The 21,848-nt window shown below is 39.4% G+C and overlaps 1 protein-coding gene across 22 annotated transcripts in view; it reads right to left on the bottom strand.

The window, feature by feature from the left end:
• Window positions 1–21,848, bottom strand: part of PARD3 (par-3 family cell polarity regulator) — a 464,268-nt gene that overhangs the window by 253,397 nt on the left and 189,023 nt on the right. For 16 of the 22 annotated variants that reach the window (XM_075082466.1, XM_075082475.1, XM_075082472.1 and 13 more), the window contains exon 5: window positions 5,449–5,580. The exons of the other annotated variants lie outside the window; for them this stretch is intronic. In XM_075082466.1, the coding sequence (XP_074938567.1) occupies window positions 5,449–5,580 (132 nt within the window). The remainder of the gene's footprint in view (window positions 1–5,448; window positions 5,581–21,848) is intronic. 22 annotated transcript variants of the gene reach the window in all.

The raw sequence follows: 21,848 nt of genomic DNA, 5'->3' as shown, positions 1-21,848 counted from the left end.
AGCCAGTGTGATCACACAGCCAAGAACCCCCATCTCAAATAGTAAAAAAGCTGAATTTGCAAGTGGATATGGGACTGGGGAGACTTTGAACTCTTGCACAGGCACCTTGACGTCTTCTGATCAGCTCTTTGACTAACATAAACCTTAAGTGAATCCTCTACCAATGCACTAGTCACTGCTTCTACCTGCCCATGGTTATAGCTATGGCCAGTTAATACTAAGACAGGTGCCAAGCCATGCCTTTCTCAGCTGTGTCCCATAGCTCTATGTGCAAAAACAAGCAAACTGCATGAGCCATGGCCTTGTTCACTAGCTGGTTCCATCCCATGATTAGCCTCAGAGTAGTCCTGCCTGGTTCCACAATCCCTGGATAGCTTCCTGGCTACACCCATACACCCCCTGCCTTTCCCATAGGACAATCCACAGAAGACCCCCCCCAAAAAGAGACAGGCCTCTGCATTACACCTAGAGCTTCAAACATATGCATATCTCTATCTTTGTGACAGAAATTCTTTATAAGGAATATGACATGCTGTATTTTCTAATTTATACGCTGTCATGGTTCTATGTTCATTAAGGTTGTTATCACAAGAAACAAATTATAAAGTGCCTGTAGTCAGAAAGGGAGAAGAGCAACGAGACTCTATCTTGGCATTGTACAGAGTAATGGATAACCAGTTAAAAATTATTCCTCGAACAGAAGCCTAGCTAATCCTTTTTCCAAATCATAAAGCACAACTCCTTACTAATGACAAAAATTTTTACTGCAGTATCAACCTCTACTTGTGAGGAGTTTGAGATATGAAGAGCCTCCAACCCCCAAGCCTCCCCATCTCCAAGACATGAAACATTGAAGTTGCAGACTTTTCCACTGTAGTTACAGTCATAATAAAACCTAGAAACAAAAGCCAAAATACATCTGTCAGACAAGAAGAAACCAAAAGAGGTACACTAGTAAAAATAAAAATATTTATGTACATTAGCCATACCACTATGAAACATTCAGAACTAAACACAGCAAATGAGCTGCATTTCTGCCTTCTATTCTTATATCAAGGCATTAAACAGAAGCACAGAAGCAGGGTTTTTGTTGTTAAATGAAAAATTTGACAACATTGGTAAGCTGGAGTATGAGAATCCACAGGAAATTAGTGGTTTAAATTCACCAGCCTACCTCTGAAGCTCTGATATTTTTTTCAACTGACAGTACTGAAATGCACTAATTTATAGCATCCAAATTTTTAAAAGAATTATTCAATCGTATTAAAAGCAGCCCTTATTTTGCTGAAAATACAAGCTGAAGGCAGGTACTCTACAGCTGGAGATGTAAGACCATATGCTACTTGCACATCTGATCTCATTGAAAAAGGAAGCAGAGGAACTGTCCCAGATTACCAGGGACAGATGTCATGAACAAGAATAACTTAGGGGAAGTGTTCTGTACAGCACATTTCTGCTCAAGAAGACAGCAGTAGTAACCAACTTCTCTTCCCATCTCAGAATACGTTTGAGTTGCTTTTATCTCTAGATACTAGAAAGCTACTGGGATTTTAGCAATCAGACCTGTTCTTCAGTAATAACCATGAAATTTTACTCCCTCTCCTACCTTGCTTCCACGCACTGACAAAACGAGATATATATCCAATAGTTATGTATATATTTGCGTATCCTTTTAACTGAACCAATCTCATCGTATTTGCAAATCTGATCAACTGCTTGATAATTAAGCAGGGCAGCTGTAGAATTTCCCTCTTCTGCTGCTCTTGCACTCCTTCCCAGTGCACAGCACAGCCAGGTCCTCTTAATCCTTCTGCAAGACAGGCCTCTCCAGAAGAGCAAGGAATATACTATTTCAGTTCAAGGTGTCTTGACTGCTGCCAGTTCCAATATCTGACTAATGAAACTAAAATGACCACCCCAAGACAAGCTTTCCCTGTTCTTAAACTGAAGGAACTGGTGAAAAGTTTAACTCTTTCATATGTTCCCTTTTCATGTCTCCCTGGTATGAAACAGCATGAGTCCAGATTTGATCAGGGCCTGAGCAAGTCTTGAGGTAAACTGGGGGAAAAAAGATTTCTCAAATAAAAGTGACATTACCATATATATGAATAAATTTCAGAGGAAATAAGAGTTTTCAACTATTCCTCAAAGTTTGGTTGCTGTGAGGGGAAAAAAAAAACGTGCTATGAAGGGCAAGGTGAAGAACAAAAACCAAGTTTTTCTTAAGATATTTCAGAATTAAAGATCACAAATTTTGTTCCTAGTACTTGACAATATGTAGGAAAGAATTAATGAAATAACTGAGCAAAAGTGAAAAATGCAATCCTTAACTTTCTAACTGTATGCAGAAACTGTATTTGGATTTTTGGCTTTATAGTGGTGAAATGATTCTTTGGTACAAACAGTTTCACATAACTACCTTTGTGGGCTTGAGAAATACCAAGACCACCTGAGAAATACATGGACCATTTGCCCTGTGGACAACCAGATGGCTCTGGAACTGAGCTGGGAACAATCCTTAGGAAGATATAACTAACCAGCATATGCAACCAGAATATCTGAAAGGACTCAGAAAGCTGAATTAATCTTTTCCATTTCTTTGATGTATCACTCTAATTTAGCAGGGTCTTAGTAAAGACAACAGATAGGAGCAAAAGCAATTACTTCCAGGAATTTGAACAGGCTTCATGCATTTCTCTATTTTAAGGCACTAAAACCTAGACAAGTTTACAGAACTATTTCTTTAAAAATTACTAGAACATATCTAGTTCTGTGCCTTTATTAGTTACTGCCAGAGCAGCCTATAATGATTTCCTAGAAACAAGGTCTCTTGCAATTTCAACTGCAGAACAGGCTGTGATGCTGCACAATCACAGTTGGCTCTATAGTTCTGCTCATGGGAGATGAAGCGTTGACCACACAAAAATAATTGCACTTCTTTGGCCCATCACATCTTCACCCCTCAAAGTGCAATTCCAGTTAACGTTCATGTACGTTAGAAGCTGACAAAGATCATCCTGGACATCTTTTTTTTCTCCTTCTATTCAAAAGGAAGAGATGAGGCAAGCTTCAAGAGAAGCAACTCAATCCAAGCCAGAAGAGCCTTCCTCCAACAACAAGCCTCTGGAGTCTGCAAGATTAATCTAATGATTACTACTATCTCCTCTAAACAGCCATAAAGGCAAGTTAGACCAGGACTATTGTTATCCCTGGTATCTGTAATGGGTTCTGCCCTAGAGGTTTCTTGGCACTGTCACTCCCTTACCCTTGGTTCCAGACCTGCTGTCTGCTACTCTTTATGCACGTACAGGCCCAGTGTGCAGACCACTCCAGCTCCTCCACAGCTCTGTTGAGCACACAGGAACAGGTCTGGAAGTTGCTAAATTAATTGATTACACCAGACAGCAACCTCGTCGCTTGAGTGTCTTCTTCACAGAACTGAAAGGCTTAACGAGTGGGAAACAAAACACCCACAGAGGATACTGAAAAAGATATCGGAGTGGAAGAGTATCTCTGTCTGCAGCTACTCCATGCCCTGCCAGGCCCTAGCCTCCCTCTCTCTGCAGAGCTGTGCTGCATCCCACTCTCACTACAGGTTTTCTTCTCCTGTGCATACCCTGTTAAAGAGGTTTTGGTCTAATTAACTATCCTGCTGATAAAAAATTGCGAAAGGATCCTAGTCTTCCAGGTACTTGCAGATTCATTAACACATTAAAAGCACGAACCCTCTCTCTCTCAAAGGAAAACCACCACCACCACATACAAACAAAAACAAAAAGCAGAAAACTTGCTCAGAAGAAACATGATATTTGCAATTTCAGATTTCAACCAGTTAACTCAGGTAACAAATAAGCTTCTAGACTACCACTAGTGCCCAATTATTTACCTAATTGGTGATTAAATTGAATTTGTTAAGCTGTTGAGAGACCAAAGTTAGGACTAAAATATATAAAACATCATATACTAAAATATTCATGTACCAAACATTTTATGAGATGATCACTATTAAGATTCCTAATCCAACTTCTTTGGCTGAGACAACAGTTTCATTAACTGCCACGGTGAAAATCTAATGATGCATGGAAATATGTCTTGAAAACACCAAACAAGCAGAATCATCACTGACACCCATGGCCCAAAGAATCTGGGTACCAACTTTCTATTTCAACACAGGCAGCTACAGATACAGCAGCTAAACTCATCTGCACTAACTCTAAATCTTTTTAGAAAAAAATAGTAATGGAACTACCACTATCGTTAAATGTGCAGAGGAAAATATCCAGGGACAGAGTTTTTTTCATAAAACATAATTTCACATGAATCTGCAGTTACTTACAAGATACAAAAATAGTTAATACCTCACATTTGGGTTCTTTTAGGGTTTTACACTCCGTGATATTACTTAAGCTCCTTTTTAACTAAAAATGGGGTTGACTAACAAATGTGTGGAATATCCTAAGGTTTGGCAATACTAGACTTCAAATATCAGTATGGGATTTGTGGGTGAAGGAGACCAGTCCCAGGACACCAGCCCAGTGTTGGACTCTCAACCTTTCCCTCCATTCACAAGGCACAGTTTAAGAAGCTTGCGCTGTGTCAAATGGCAAATTTCATTTTGAAGCTCCTTTGTATAAAGCAAATTCTGCTTTTATGCCCTATTGCTGTAAAATACAAATTTTGTACATTTATGTTCAATGCAAAAACTCAATGTTTTCCTGTCACATTGTATAAAGAAGAAAAATGAGGTAATAATCCTAAGTATGCACTATCCTATATATGGGCTTCCAGTGTCCATAGTAGAGATGCATTTTCATTATACATTTGAAGACACTTCTCGGAAAATGTCAGACACACACAAATACATAAAGTGACTGCTAGGTAATTTTATTTTCAGACCTTTAAACCTATATGACTACCATCTTATTAATAAGAAGCGCTGGAATTACTTAGTGTCTCAAAAAAGCCCAAGATCAAAAGCAGTATAAATGTACACTAAATAAAAATGATGACACTGTATTCAAATTTCTAATTAATATATTTTACAATGTTAAGAATAACAAGCATTTAAAATTGCAATGCCAAAACTGAACCCGATTTGGCTATTCTGTGGTAATGTTATTAGCTTTCAATGGCAAAATGTTTATCAAAATAATACTCTCTAATTAAAATAACCTTGCTGGTATCACTTGTGAAGAACAGCAGCATTCCATGTACTATATAAATATGTTTATGTCTCAAAAATGAAATGATCTGCAGCTGTCCATTTAAGTCTTAATGCAATTTTTTTTGAAGCAGAAGGAATCCTACACAAGTTTAGGCAGCATACTGCTGGTACTTGTACCATGCTTAGAGAGCCAATATCACATAAGAATACACTTCCTCATAATAGCCTAGAGTAGCATAAAGATTAGATTGATAAAGTAATATATATACACACATATATATTACCTGTTCTTGCCTCTCCAGCCACTTGTCCACCATGGGATGACTGGCACTTAACGATGAACGAGCATTGTCTCTCTGAAACTGGTTAGACCAGCTACTAGTATCTCGTGGTAGGCTTCTGTAGTTTTCATCTTTCTAGTTTAAAAGAAACAAAAAAGTGTCTTATAAAAAACAACCAGTCCTTGCACATTAACAATGCAGCTGGTTATTAAACCAATATAAAAGGAAGACTGACAAAGGAGAACGCAGGACCGGCTGGATCCAAGGACAATGTGATTGACTGGCCATTCAATGGCAAGAGCTCCCCTTCGTTAATGGCAGCGAAGCCCACGCAAAGCCTTTGGTGGGTTTGTAGCTCCTGCACCCACTTGTGCTTCACTACCTCTTTTTTTCCAATCTCAAACCTCTAGTGCAGAGACTTCCCAAGCACATACTCAGGAAGGCGTTCAGAGCATCATGCTCCTTAGTTTCATTCTCACCAAAAGCAAATACACCATACAACAGCCCATCCAGTAACAGGTAAGGCCACTATATAATTTTACCAAGTCTCTGCATGTTATCAATTTTACAGTCAAAGCTGTGTCACTGCTCCAAGTACTGTCCTTTAGACCAGAATCATATGATAGAGAGTTCAAAACTTGAATTCATTATTTCACATTATAATGCTTTGCTTTGCTTGCCTGAAGGTATACAAATACCATCATATTTGTAAAACAGCAGGAGGTGGAGATTGTGTTGACGGAGATACATTTATCCCATTGAGACTGCTAAAAAGGTGTGGGTTTTTTTCTTTTTTAATTGATTAGTTTGTCTTCACATCTTTGCTACAAGCTGTACAAATTCTTTAGCATCTAAAGATGATTAGTCCTTACCTAGTCTGAGGACTAAAAGCCAATAAAAACACAGAGGCAGATCCTTAACGATGGGAGTTACCCTTAGCCTAAAGTCAATGAATTACTGATAACTTCCGTGGGTTAGTTCCCTCCAACTGAAATAATATATGGAACTGAAATTCTGCTTAGCTTTTCAAAAGAGGATTATAAATATACTCTAAGTATCCTTCCTTCAGGAGCAGAGTATTTTTTCAGTCAATGTTTGTCTATCCTCATGCCAAATCAGATAATTTAGAGAGAGTATCTATTTTCCTTATAGTCATTTACTAGCAAGTAAAATACGATTGTAGTCCTACACATGTTGCAATACTACTGCTTTCAGGAATCTTGAAAATCTCTCAAAAAAATAAACACCAGCTCACACTTGCAGCTAAAAACTATTTTTTTTTTTATTTATAGCACACAGGAAATTTTTGGCCCTTTCTTAAATCTATACTTCATTCCATCAGCATGAGTATTTCCTTTTTCTATTTACTGTATTGATATTTCTCTGGCCTGGCACAGTAGTAGTCTAACATTATAAAATATGGACTGTGGTATCAATTGCCTTACAATTATCCTTCATGACTTTATTTCTTGTAAATGTATGACAGGCTTTGCTAGAAAATTCAAGTCTCAGTATAACTGTGATACATAGTACAGTTTTCAAAAGCTTTGTAGGAGAGCAGTCTTTTCCCAGACGTATCAAAATTAAGCTTTCTTAATTGATGACAACTTCTTTTTAGAGACTTTACAGTAAAAAACAAGTCTCCCATTTCAAGACATTAAAGCTTGAATTCAATCAGCACAAGATAACCTTGTAAAAATATGCCTGGCACAAGCAACCAGCCAAACAAATCACTCTCATAAATTAGTTTACCCTGCCACAAATGAGTAAAAACTTTGTGTCTTTCAGCAAATAAAAAAATCCTGTCTTCCTGTGTGGTTAACCACAGAGAAAACTAGAAACTTCCTCAGTCTCTTGCTTAGAAAGGGACAGTGGAAGTCAGTCACTGCTTTGTACAACTGTCCCTTAGCAGAGCCATAAAAGGCAGGGAACAGCGTACAAATTGATTTTTTCCTGTTGCTTCTCTTATTCAATTCTTCTCTTGTGGTGACAGATCTGGCACAGTTCTTATAAGCCAAAACAACTACTTCTTCTTGTTCAAAGTGGTGGAAAGGTATAACAACAAAATCAAAATCTGACAAAGAAATAACGGAAGATCATTTTATGCACAAAAACCCCCATACAACTGGTACATGAGTTATTGTCATCTAACAATAACTCGCTATCTGACAGACCATCACCTACTCTGAATGAACAGAAATTTCCCATGTAACAAGATGTCTTCTGTACTTCTGTACTTTATAGATAATTCCATTTTTTATCGATTCATGTTTACAATCTTCAATATAAAATTTTTAAAAAGACATTTTTATCTATACTATACAAAAATATCTCTCCACACAACATCCATTACCCATACACAGGAGTGTTTTGCAAGGGCAAGACAGAAGGAGAAAACATTCATCAAGGTATGTCTTGGTCTTCACTCATTCAAACACGAAGTTTCTGATCTGAATCATGCAGGACAGTCTTATTGCTTAGAGTTATATTGGAACTTCACGTTGTAAAAAGTCTTAAAAACCACAGCATACAGTAGAAGTTAAATTATCTAAGTTAAAAGAGTTAAATTAGGCCTCTTCTGGTGCATCTACCCCTAATGCCAAGAATTCTGCCAGGAGTTTACTCCTAACACTATCTGTGCTGACCAGAAGAGTATATTGGTCCCATTTACTGAAATATTTCTGCTGTAGGCCTCTTGTGTAGAAGATTGCCTTCTTCCTGCTAAGACCTATACCAATTCATTTTATACAGAAGGCATCAAAGTCACTCAGAAATTTCTCTGACAGCAGAAGTAAAGTTGGAATGGTAGAGAGATGTTATCAGAATGTAATAAAATACTTTGCCAGTGTTGCAATCACACAGAGAGTCATGTTGGTGTTAGGCAAACAGTGAAACATCATAAAAACCAACCAGCCATAACCAAGTCCTTCACTCCTTTCTTTGTTGTTGCTTTTTGGCAAACAGCTATCCCTGTACCGCACAGGTGACAGCACTGGGGCAAGCACTAAGCTAGACCAGGAGCACAGAGACCAGCACTTTTAACACTGCTGGATGAGGTCCTTCTCACAGACAGCTACACATCAAAACCATAAGATGCTGCTGGCTACCTGGAACCCCACCTATGCAGGGGTCTCCATTACTGCTACTGCCAGGCCTAATTCAAAGAGAGCGTGTTTTATAGAGGTGGAGGTGAAAAACACATTGCTGCAGCTTAGACATCAGGATTTACTGAACCAGCTGCAACGCTGGTTGCTATTTAAAATATATACATATATATTAGGGTTTGTTTTAAATATGCAAATGTTAACCCAGAAAGCTTTACTTCTATTCAGCATGATTTAGCGTTAGCACATGTGCTCCCAACATCCGACTGGAAAAGGTGTGTGTCGCTTTTAGCTTCAACACCACAAAGGAAAATATTTCATGGTATAGAAGCTACCAGGGTCACACAGGGAATTCTCATTTCTTCTAGAGCTGCAGCTGTAAGGCCTCCTGGGACCAGGGCTGACATGCATCATCAGTTACAATTAAATGCTCTAATTTTAAAAAAAAAAAAGTTTCTTTCCCAAACATCTTTGGGGACTACAGGCTATGTCAGCTTTATCATGTTTGAAATGGAAATCGATCAATATAACACGGAAACTGCCAAATCACAATATTACCCCTACACTTACCAGCAGCATTTTGCAGTGTTTTTAATGAGGACACATACTCTCACATCTTAAGATCTAGTTCAGCATAGTGTCCCTGTGGGGCTTTGCTGGAGGGTTGGGTGAAAGGGGACAGGAAAAATGAAGCAGTTTTGCTATACTTTTAATTTCAGATGATTTGCAATATATAACAAGCTCCTCATCAAAGACACTGCAGCTTGTAGATAAAATGATGCATTAGCATGATCTGTGTACTTCAATTAATAGCTGTCAGTGCATAAACTCGCTCACAATTTTTACTCACAGTTGTACCCCTACAGACTCCCAGCATCACTAACCCAATCAGAACATCCTCCACATGGTACGGTGACAGTTCCACATCTGTTATCTCATTTGCCACTAGGCCACTTTCCAATAGCAAAGGAGTTGAGGTTTTCCCTTTGTTCTGACCTCCTGTATGGCTAATATAAAGTGTGGCAAATTTGGGGTTTGGTTTTTGGGGGTTGTTGGGGGGGGGGGGTTTGTTTACTTTGGGGGTTTTGTTTTTGTTTTTGTTTTTAATTCTAGATAGCAATAGAACAGGAGTAAAATAGATTGAAGACCTTTTCAACGCAATTCTCTGGAAGGACATCCAAAAATGTAAAACGAGTTTTCACTTTAATTCTTTCTGCAGCAAATTGCCCACCTCTCATTCAGGATCTTCACTAAGAGAGACCATTTTGGGCACCAACTTTGTTTTTTTTTTTAACCTTTCTTTTTTTTATTGTATACCATGCATTTTGGGAAAGGCTTCTCGCTTGTTTGGGTTTGATTCCTTGTGATGGCCTCAGACAGAGATAAGATTTGTCCATGTTGGTGAGACATGAGGCTTCGTTTAATCTTTTGAGGTTATAATTTTATTTGACAGACTTTGGGCAAATTCATGTCTACAAGTGTATTTATTGTTGTTGAATCACTATAAAAACTGCTCTTCTTTTCTCTTTGTGCTCCATGTTAGACCCCGGACAGTTTGGTGTCACACCAAGACAGGATTCTAAAAGCTGTTATTTAATATAATTAATTAACAAAACATCCATACAATGAATGCAAATACTTCTGTCTGATGCAAATATCCATTTATGAACACAATAATATACACATATACCCATTTTCCATGCTGTCCAAAGGTCTAGTAAACAGATTCCTTTTTTGTTTTTGTTTGGTATGTTTTGTCTGTGGTTGTTTTAACTGGACCTTAAACAAATAAGTGAGGGATGAGACCAGCTGGACCCCCTTTTCCCCCCCCAAAAAAAAACACTGCACAAATAATGCCTACTTTACAGGGAAAATACATTACCTATGGGAAATGAATTAACCCAATAGATGTGTTGAATTAACAGAAATTTGCTTTTAAAAAAACCCTTTTTTACATAGAGGTCAGACTGGGAACTGATCTCTCTATTCATCAAAAGCGTTTTAACAGCAAATTGTACCAAATTTCAACGGTTTACCCCAAAACTAATCCTACCAGTCCCTGAGTAAGCAGCTCTTCATAAACTTCCATATGTCTTAAAATTCTGACAGTACTGCTTAGGTGATCTTCCTTTTCCTCTCAGTAGATTCAGTTTATTTTATCATTCTACAGTTTAGTTTCAAAGCTTGCTTTTTTTGAGATGTATTAAAGAACCTGGCACCAGGACCTATGGTAATCCAGATATAGCCCAGCCATCTAATGCATATAAGAAGGAGCTGGTTCCAGTCACCCAGTAACAGGAGTCTTTGACCTTAAGCCATTCTCCAAGGATGAAAAGTTAAAGAGGACTTCCATATTAAAGAATTATCTCAGCTTTGTGCCTCCTCTGAGCTCAGACCTGGAAGTTGGGTCATTTCCAGCAACTGTTATGAACTGGCTTAGGATGCAGAAGATGCAAATATAATAGTCTAATAAAGAACATGCATGCCTTATTTATGATGAAAATAGATGAGAAGAATGACCACTCTGTAGACATTTTGATGTCTTTAGAAAGACTTGTGTAGCACTATACGTAAGGGAGAGGTTTGATTGTACAGCCCTTACAGTTAATGATGATGTGGTTGAGAGCCTCTGGGTGAGGACTAGAGGGTTGTAAACCAAAGAAGATGTTGTAGTGGGTGATTACTACCAATTGCCCAGCCAGTATGTAAGCACCAATGAGTTATTCTATAGGCAATTAGGAGAAATTTCTGGATTCATAGCCCTTGTCCTTATGGGAGATTTCAACTCTCCAGACATCATCTGGGAATATCATACTGCTGTGACAAGCAGGTCTTGGAAATTCTTGAAGTTTGTAGGCAATGACTTCTTGTCACAGGTACTCAGTGAGCCAATTAGGAGAGATGCCCTCTTAGACTTGCTATTTGTGAATAGAGAAGGACTTGTGGGGGATGCAACGGTAGGTGGCTGTCTTGGCCACAGTGATTATGAAATGGTTGAGTTTAAAATTTTCAGTGTAATTAGAAAAAAAGGACAGCAGAGTTGCTAGTCTGGACATCAGGAGAGCAAACTTGAAGCTATTCAGGGAGCTATTTAGCAGAGTACCCTGGGAATCTGCTTTTGAGGGCTCAGGAGTCCACGAGTGCTGGTCAGTCTTTAAGAATCACCTTTTAGAAACACAGGAGCAGGCAATTCTACCATGTTGTAAGCCAAGCAAGCGGGGCAAAAGAGCAGTGTGGCTGAACAAGGATCTCCTCATGGAGCTCAGGAGGAAAAAGAAACCATTTGATCTCTGGAAGCAAGGTGAGGCTTTGTAGTAAGAGTACAGAGCTGTGTTTTGCTTATGCAGGGAGAAGATGCAAAAGGCCAAAGCTCAATTAGAGTTGAAACTGCCCAGTGTCGTTTCAGATAAGAAGGGGTTTTTAAGTATGTTAATAGCAAGAGGGGGTCTAAAGAAAACATTGGACCAATACTTGTTGAAGGTGGTCATCTGACTAATATTGATGAAGAAAAAGTGGAGGCAGTCAATGCATTTTTTTGCCTCAGTCTTTAATAATACTGGTACACCTTGGGCTGCCCAGTCTGCTGAGCCAAAGGACCACAAGTCTGGGAACAGTGACCTTTCCATTTGTGGACACTGAAATGATAAGGGACCAGAGCTGTATCAGTTGAATGTTCACAAGTCCATGGGGCCTGATGGGATTCATCCCAGAGTTCTGAAGGAGCTAGCGGATGCTATGTCAGGACCCCTCTCTATCATCAGGTCTTGGGAGTCTGGGGAGCTCCCTGCTGACTGGAAGCCAGCCAACATTATTCCAATCTACAAAAAGGGCACAAGGGAAGACCCAGGGAACTACAGAGCTGTTAGTCTAACCTCAGCTCCTGGAAAAATTATGGAGAAGATTATACTGGGTACTACTGAAAGACATTTAAAGAACAATGGAGTCATCAAGCAGAGTCAACATGGGTTAACAAAATGGAAGTTCCTGTTTAATTTGAAATCCTTCTGTGAGAGGGTCACCTGCCTAGTGGGTAAAGGGAAGGTGGTAGACATAGTTTTTCTGGATTTTACTAAGGCTTTTGACACTGTCCCTCACAGCATCCTTCTGGACAAGTTGTCCAACAGTGGGATGAGTGGGTTCACAGTGTGCTGGGTGAAGAACTGGCTGAAGGACAGAGCTCAAAGGGTTGTAGTGAATGGGTCTACATCTGGCTGGCTACCAGTCACCAGCTCTGTTCCTCAGGGTTCATTTCTAGGGCCAGTTCTGTTCAATAAATTAATAAACATTCTGGATGCAGGAGTTGAATGCATCGTTAGTAAGTTTGATGACGATACCAAACTGGGAGGTGCTGTTGACTCTCTTGAGGGACTGAGGGATCTAGATAGGCTGAAGCATTGGGCTATGATTAATAGAATGAAATTTAACAAGTTGAAATGCCAGATTCCACACCTAGGATGGAGTAATGTCAGGCACAAGTATAAATTGGGAGAGGAGTGGCTGGAAAGCAGTCCTGCAGAAAGGGATCTGGGGGTGCTGGTTGACAGCAGGCTCAATACGAGTCAGCAGTGTGCCCTGGCAGTCAAGAAGGCAAACTGCATCCTGGGGTGCATCAAACACAGTATAACCAGCTGGCCAAAAGAGGTGATTATCCCACTGTATTCTGGACTGGTGCAGCCTCACCTTGAATACTGTGTGCAGTTCTGGGCCTCACAGTTTAAGGAGGATAAGGTCCCTGAGTAAGTCCAGAGGAGGCAAAACACAGTGAAAGGGCTGGAAGGAATGTCCTGTGAGTGGCTAAGGACTTTGGGCTTATCTAGTTTGCAGAAAAGGAGGCTGAGGGGCGACCTCATTGCTCTCTACAGCTTCCCGAGGAGGTGAAGTGGAGAAGGAAGTGCTGAGCTCTTCTCCCTGGTGTCCAGTGACAGGACACATGGGAATGGTTCAAAGCTGCACCAAGGGAGGTTTAGACCGGACATTAGAAAGCATTTCTTTACCAAGAAGGTTGTCAAACACTGGAACAGGCTTTCTAGAGAAGTGGTCTATGTCCCAAGCCTGTCAGTGTTTAAGAGGCATTTGGACAATGCCCTTAACAACATGCTTTAACTTTTCGTCAGTCCTGAATTGGTCAGGTAGTTGGACTAGATGATCACTCTAAGTTCCTTCCAACTGAAATAGTCTATTCTATTCTATTCAGAAATTACCCTGCCTACAGTGCCAGGAAGGGAATTAATGCATTATGCATTGACAATAGCTCATTAGATGCCTACAAGGAGAAAGATAATTGAAAAGCCAATGTTCTGCTTCAGTTCAGGAATTAAGTTCACCTTACATTCAGGAATTTCCAGAGTTGTCCAATTCCGTATCATATATTCCATGTTATCCTTTGATTGACAAGCAAGGCCTGACCTTAAAAAAAATAAAAGCAGTAACGAGGGGCCATGATGAACAGACAACTTTCTGTGCCTGTGGTGTTACATGCAAATATTTAGTGTCAAAGAATAGGGGCTAAATTAAGAGTAAACTAAAAAACATGAAACTGCCTATCCAAAACATTCTGTTGATCTCTCTTGTTTACAAGGGAAGAATCAAAAATGTCATGATCTCTGCACGTATACATGCAAAGCCAGAAATTACCAGGCAGTGTATATTGTTATTTCACAGACTGAGGGGCAGGAAAGAAGCTGCTGCTTCCATTCACTGTTTACTTATTAATTTCACAATAAGACTTCACAAAAGATAATGCAAAACAACCCAAATAACATATGGCAGTTGATAGTCTGTAATTATAATTCAGAAGCTGAATTTTATTTCTGTAAGCTTCTTAACTAAAAAAGCATGGCTTTCCATAGTTTCATTTTAAAGAAAAATAAATGAACCAGTTATCTTAAAATGTCATGAAGCTACAGTTCTGATTCCTGTACACATTATACTTAGAAACTAGGTTTCCCCTTCTACTATTTTTCACTGAAGTGACTTTTTCCACTTTTGCTGTGCCACTTCAAGGGCCTCTATAGAGTTTCTATGTATATAGAGGTTGTGGAATCTCCTCCCCTGGAGACATTCAAAACACACCTGGACACGTTCCTGTGCCCCCTGCTCTGGGTGTGCCTGCTCAAGCAGGGGGGTTGGACACGATGATCTCCAGAGGTCCCTTCCAACCCCTGCCATTCTGTGATTCTGTGATATTTGGCTATATATGAATCTATACGGCTAGCCATATGGCTATTAAATGCAGTAGTTATGCACAATCCTGCCATTTTCACCGGATATTTTAGTACCCAAATTTATACAATGCTTTCTGTCAATTTGGATTTCGATGAAATAGCATTTGTAAAGTTGTTTGCTTATTTTTAGTATCTTCATCCCTTCATTTGATTCCTTGGGAGAGTCAAGAAATTACATTGCAGGAGGGGGAAAAAGCTGATAATGAATTCACTTTAAAAGCATCCTCTGAAGACAGCATTTAACAAACGGAATATTAATATTAGATATATTTGCGGAGCTAAGGGAAACAGGAAACAATAGGGTACAGAAAACTTCACAAGGATCTTCTGTTTTGATCTCAAAATGAAGACTATCCTTTTAAGTGTTCAGTAGATGCTTTCAGGTGGCCATACCACTAAAACAAAAATTTGAAAGGTGCAGCTGACTGTTTGTACATTTAGAAACACACATATGCAATCTTGAAACAAAAAAAGAAGGTGGAGGGTTGAGGTAACTGTACTGTCTTCTCAGACTAACTAAACCGGTTTTGTCCTTTCTTCATTACACTGATAAATGTGTGGAAGAGCAGTGATTTAGGGTCATAAACACGAAGGCAATGCCCCAACCACGTTGCAAGCGGCTGTTCCTTCGCACGCGTCCAGCCAGCCACTCCTCCCCTCTGCCAGGCCCTACCCACATCACCAGCCTCCTCCGTATTTAATGAAACGGACAGGGGACTCCGCGGGGTTCCCAGTCAAGCATCCATCACCTCATCCAATTTGCAAGTTCATTTCAGACCTTGGCCAGAATCCTTCCTGCAGTTCGCAGGGAAAGGCCCAAATAGGCTCCAGACAGGTGGCTTGCAGCAGTGTGTTTCTCTTTTTATCTGAGTTTACAGCAGCACTGTCACCTTTGGCTCCTTGCAGTCTCACAGGCCTTTCTAACATTGAACAGCTTCCCATCATTCTCCATCTTATGGTTTTAGCTTTTGTCCAGATTTCTATTACTTCATATGCTCAGCAGGCAATGCTCTTAAGTTAGACGTCTGTATACAGAAGGTGAAGAGCTCGTTTTTAAAGAGGCAATAAAACTGGGGGCTAGCACAGGATGATCATCCCCTTTCTGTCAGGCTGTGAAACAAAACCAGGCTAAGTGACATCTGTTTCAGCCCCAAATTTAGTCATAACAAAAAAGCCCAGAAGGTGACCAGGCATTCCTGGTTTGAAATCCTGTGCTGACTGGAGGTGAATTTCCCCACTAATTAAAGCTTACCATCTCTTCCCCAGGCATACTATTCCTTTGTACAGATTAGTTCCACATCGGGTTGGATTTTAGTCTGACACTACTTTGCCTTCTTGTCTTCTTGTGTAATTAGGATTCATTGCAAGATGACCTAAGTTCATTTAAAAATACAACAAATAGAGAAAAAAAATGCTGAAATAATCACTGTTTAAACCATGCAGACTCATGTCAGAACACTGTAGGGAAGCACAGCCTGCAACTTGTGTTGCACTTTAAATCTTGCTAGCTACACATTCAGCCAAAATCCAAACCTGCTTTGCACCAATACACAACCTTGATAATATGAAAACAAGACAAATACATGAATCTGCAGAAACTCTTGAACCACAAGTGTATACTGTAAATGCAGGGTAAATACACTGTTGTGGGTTACAACTAAATAGACAAAAGTGAGGTCAAAACCCAGATCAAAAGTAGGTCGAAACCCAGATCCAAGTATTGCCAATGAAAACATATCTCAAAAAAAAAAAAAAAAAAAAAAAATCACTAAACCTGAACATCCAACTTTTTTTTTTTCTTTTTTTAAACTTTTTCAATCTTTTATCAAGTTACTGGGTTTTTCACCCTCAAACCCAGGGAGAGCTGCAAGAACAAAAAAGTGTAAAAGAAACAGAGATGAGTATTTAAACATGGGAATTCGCAAAGTACACGTTCACTTAGATGAATGGCAGAAGAAAAGTCAGCCATTCATTACGTCAATTATCCCATACCATGTACTTGACAGCTTTCTGCTTTCAGTGTAGCTTTCACATCTCTCAGAGAGAGGTGCTCTACACCACATTTACTGAAATGAAAGAAAAATAACCTGTGTACATTCCATCACTCCATCACCAGTAAGAGACTCACTCATCCAGATCCTCCTTGGCACTCCCAGCTTGTGATGCAGCACCGTGTCCCCTCACCTGTGGACCAGACATTGCTCACCCATCACACAGAAAGATGGATGGGATAGCACAGCACTACAAGAAAAAGACATATTCTTCTTATGCTACTGATGAAGAGCAAAGATTGAGAGTGATCAACAGAATTGCTCAGCCTCAGAGCAGACGTGGGAAAAAAAACTCAACAGCTCTCAGATCTCTCTAGTATCTTGCACTAATAACGTGTCTCTTCTTGGGGACAGAGAGGATTGATAGATGGGCTTCAACAAATGGACGACTCAGAGCAAAAAGAGGTAAAACGACAAAAGAGATGGGGGGGGGGAAAAAATCACACCTTCACTTCGGATTTGTTGGTTTTGTCGTTGGCTTTTTCCCCGTTTCTTAATGCATCTGGTCACGACTGACTTTTGGATGCAAACAGTTGAATCCTGTCCGTGTACACAGTACTCGGAAAACAGAACAGCACAGCATCAAGTGGTACATGGTTGGCTGTTACTTCTCTGTGCACCAGGCAGGATTTTTCATTCTATGTTTCTCATTCCCAACCTGCTGCTGCTGCTGCGAAATACTGTATTTGTTTTCAGTTTTTGAAAGTCAGGAACGTTGCATTCTTCCACAGAAATTTTAAATTTTATTGCCGTAAAAGATCTGTAAAAAAAGTCAGACTCTTCTCCATGGTATGCAGTGAAAGCACAAGAGGCAATGGACACAAAGCAATACACGTAATTCTATCAAAACATAAGAAACAACTTTCTTACTGTAAGGGTGATCAAACACTGGAAGAGATTGCTAGAGGGGTGGTGCAGCCTCCATCCTTGGGGATGCATGTATTCAAAACCTGACTGGACAGACCTGAGCAACCTGATCTAGTTGACCCTGTTTTGACCAGAAAGGTTGGACTAGACAATCTCCAAAGGTACCTTCCAACCTCAGCTGTTCTGTGATTCTGTGAAAGTCATGAATTTTACACACTATCCAGGACAGGAAAAAACATAATCTATATTTATTTTATATTGTACTCTGGGTACGATTCCTCTAAACTATTTCATCATCACGTGACAAGCTGCCAGCAATGAGTTTCTATCACAGAGAAAGAAAACTGATGCATGTAACTGTTGTTTTTTGAATTTCCATTGATCTCTCTCCTATAACAACATTTTCTGCATTAAAACACTCTATTTCATCACCTGTGGGTAACTCTCTCACATTCTCCCTTCCTCTCAATCTACATGAAATCACATCTGAAATGACAAAAACTGAGACTGTCTCACTGAAAAGAGAAAAGCTCTGCTCAAATAAACATGGATGAAGAAATAACTCATGGCTACTGAATCCTTCAGAACTTCTGTTTAAAACACTGTGCTTTTATTTTGAAAGCAGAAAGCTGCATTCATTATGCAGGCTCTTTGCAGTTACTCTGTATTTCCCCTTAGCTGATTCTGTTGTATTACAGCTCTATACCAATATCGTTCATTGGTACATGCTACCTCCCTTCTGCAGGAGTATAAACCAGAGATGAAGGTTCCCAAGAAGCATCAACACCACTTTGGTCTCTTGTTCCCACAATGATGCCCAGCCTTTTAGTCCACAGTCTTCCCTAGTCAATCACATCAATTTACACTCTGCAATTCAGGCTCCCTGGCTATAAAATTACACTAACACACACAGTTCTAATATAAGGCTCTTCAATCCTCTGAATTATAGTTAAAACCTACTGAAATATGGTGTCTTTGGTGACAGTGATAAAGCAAACTTCACTAAATTGTGTTTAAAAAGACTCAAAGCTAAATGAAACTAATTTTCACTTTAAATCTGATTTTGACACTGACACACCATTATTGTTGAAGCTTCTCATATAATGCACACATGCTTTTCTTCTATCTAGACATACTTCATTAGAGAAATACTTTTTTATTCTGTTTAAAAAGAGGATTAGAAAGCATTGCATCTTTCACATAAATAAAATAAAGCTACAATCCAACAATCTGAAAATTTGTACTCATCAGTCTCAACCCATAGGAACAGTAAAAACACCTGCAAGAAGAGATGGTGGGAAACACAATGCTTTACAGATAAAGGATTTGACACTAGATAAGACTTCGATCACTCCATATGGTTTCAAATTCTTCCTCTGCAGTTTACAGAGACCAAAAAGACTAGGTTTCCAAAGTAGGAAGAAAGCACATCCTGAAAATAATTATTCCTACAAGGCATGGCTATTTTCAACATCAGAATACACATATGGGCAAATGCATTCAAAAACAAACACACACAAAAACCTGGCTGCTGACTAAATGGCAAAGGTAAAAAGAGGGGGGGGGGAAAAACATCACTAAAAAATGATGTGCCAGGTACACTCAGCTACGTATTTGCTGTTGGTGACCCACCCTGCAGAGCACACTGCATGCCATTTGCATTGCTCCAGGTGGGTGAACCCAGGAGCGAGAGAGGCACAGAAGCCCATACACAATCATTTTTCTCTCTCTTGAGCTCTCCTTCTTAGTGTGCATTTCTACTTCTTTCTGCTGTACCAATGCTGTTCTATCTGATGCAACAATATATGAATCAAATTCAGGAAAGTCACAGTGGGAAGTTTTTCAAAAGCCAGTTAGCCATCGTATATCCCTGCATTAAGGAAGGCAGGTTACTAGATAAGCCTTGCATCTTTCAGAGAAGCAGGATCAAAGCAGATAACTAATTTGTAATGATATGCAATTCCTCATCACAAATTGTACTGCAAATTTAAAAAAAAAAAAAAAACACACTGAAAATATATGGGATAATTAATTCACAGTCACTAAAAGACACAACGTATCTGGTTGCTGCATTTTGTTCTCCCAATACAGTAACACAAACTTCTAAGGGAAAAGAAACCTGACTTTCATTTATGCAGTTCACACCTATTAGGGGCAGCTAGTTAAGCCAATAGGCTTTGGTATTGAATATTAGGAATGTGATTGAAATTAACAGTTTTTCAGAAAACAACAACATCAAAAACCATTTTACTGCAGTGGGAAAAAAGCATACGATTTGCTTCAGCTGCATACAATCTGTTCAGCTGTACAGCTCAACACAATTCAAACAAACTTACAGCTTGCAAATCAGGTATTACTGCAGGCCTTTGAGAAGATGTTTTTACTAAGAGATTTCTTCTTGTTTCATTAGAATGGCTCAAGGAAGCAAGAGACAGGATTAAGTCAAGCTGTGAGTCACTCGGTAATACAGATATGTGTCTCACACACAAAAAAGTATCTGAAAGGGATTTTAATATTCAGTTAAAAAAAAAACAAGAAGTGAATTTACCTACTAAAGCTGCTGATAATCATGAGCCAATTTTGTGAATACTTGCACAGCTGAGGAGATCTAATCATTTGGTTGAGACCACTCATGGGAACGATACAGAAGGAAGAGGTCAGGAATTACCTAACCGAGTACAGTTACCAACACTACAATAACTTGTATATAAAAATAATAATGATAATTCTTCAAATAAATTAGTACTTTGGGACATAGAACATCTGGTTTCAAGATGCTCTTACAGGTGAACAACACAGAAACCAGAAATGATTGAGGTTCCAGTTCTAAGGAGACAGAGTGTATTGTGATATCCTGACGATAAATATGCTTCTTTACAATGAGATGATATGAAAAAACAGATGAGAGAGAATGTCTAACTTAGTGCAAGTGTTTCATACCAAAACATCCTACTTACTGTAGTAGAAATGTGTCTCAAGCTCAACACACATTCAAGATCTTTGTAGGACCTACTCAGGCTCCCCCAAACAAAACTCTGTCCCCTCTCTGGTCATTCTCTTCTTAAGGACACAGGAGAGCCTCAGGTCCTGTTCCATCTACCCTAAAAACTACAGGTAGCACTACAATTTCTTCAACAGGATCCTTCAAACATCCCACATTTTCTCCTCTTCCCCAGTGCCCTTTTCCCTTTTTGTTTGCCCAGAACTACTGGCATATGTCCTGGCTCCTCACAGCCCTCAGTGCATGGCAGCACTCCCACCCCTTCATTTCATCTCATCTTGGGCATCTGCCCATTTTCCTGCCGTTCCAAATTCTTCTTACCCAAAATGACACAAAACCAATAAGGAGTCTTCTCTTGCTTCCCCTGAGAAATTAATCCCTTCTGCCAGATACATGCAGTTTCCCTCTGCTAATTCCTCCAAAAATTGGACAGGGTTTCTACCTATCAATTATTTCTCTTTAGAGGTGACGGGCTGAAAGTAATGTCACTTCTTAGAGTCAGTAGGTAGATGAAGCTTTTGGCAACTCTCCCAGAAACCCTTTTCTTGTTTCTGCAAGATACTGCTGGGGCAAAGTTGCTAATCTACAACTGTGCTGCAAATCTCAGCCCAAGAACATATGTTCTTGTGCTGTCAAGAGAGAGAACTGCAGTGAAAACATTACGTATTGCCAACCGCCCACAAAAGATATATGGGTGCTCAAGCCCAATGCACTGAGCAGAAAATTAAGATTGTTCTCATTTCTTTCCTTGAAATGTCTGTGTCATCTATAATCAACGAAACAGTCTGGAACAAAGCACAGCCATCTCTTTTTGTTATCTGAGCAGCTGAAGAAAACAACCTAACATAAGAGAAGTAGTGAGGACTTGTTATAGTTCAAATAACTAAAATAAATTTGTAAAAATGCAGTTTAGTACTTTGGTAAGTGACTGATGACAGAGACTTCAAAAATGCACCTTTTAGAATAATACTACAAATTAATTGTTGCTAATACTGCGAAAGGAGAATTCTTAATATTCATCCTAAGGGAAATAGGATTCACTGCAAAATCTTGACTTGCATAAGGAAACCAAGATGTTGAAAACACACACAAAAAAAAAAAAACAGTCTAGCACAAATGAACCCAGGATTACTTCATAATGTATGTTGAACAAGGA

Source organism: Phalacrocorax aristotelis, chromosome 2 (assembly GCF_949628215.1).
Source record: "Phalacrocorax aristotelis chromosome 2, bGulAri2.1, whole genome shotgun sequence".
NCBI classification, from domain to species: Eukaryota; Metazoa; Chordata; class Aves; order Suliformes; family Phalacrocoracidae; genus Phalacrocorax; species Phalacrocorax aristotelis.
This window is presented reverse-complemented; position numbering and strand designations above follow the sequence as displayed.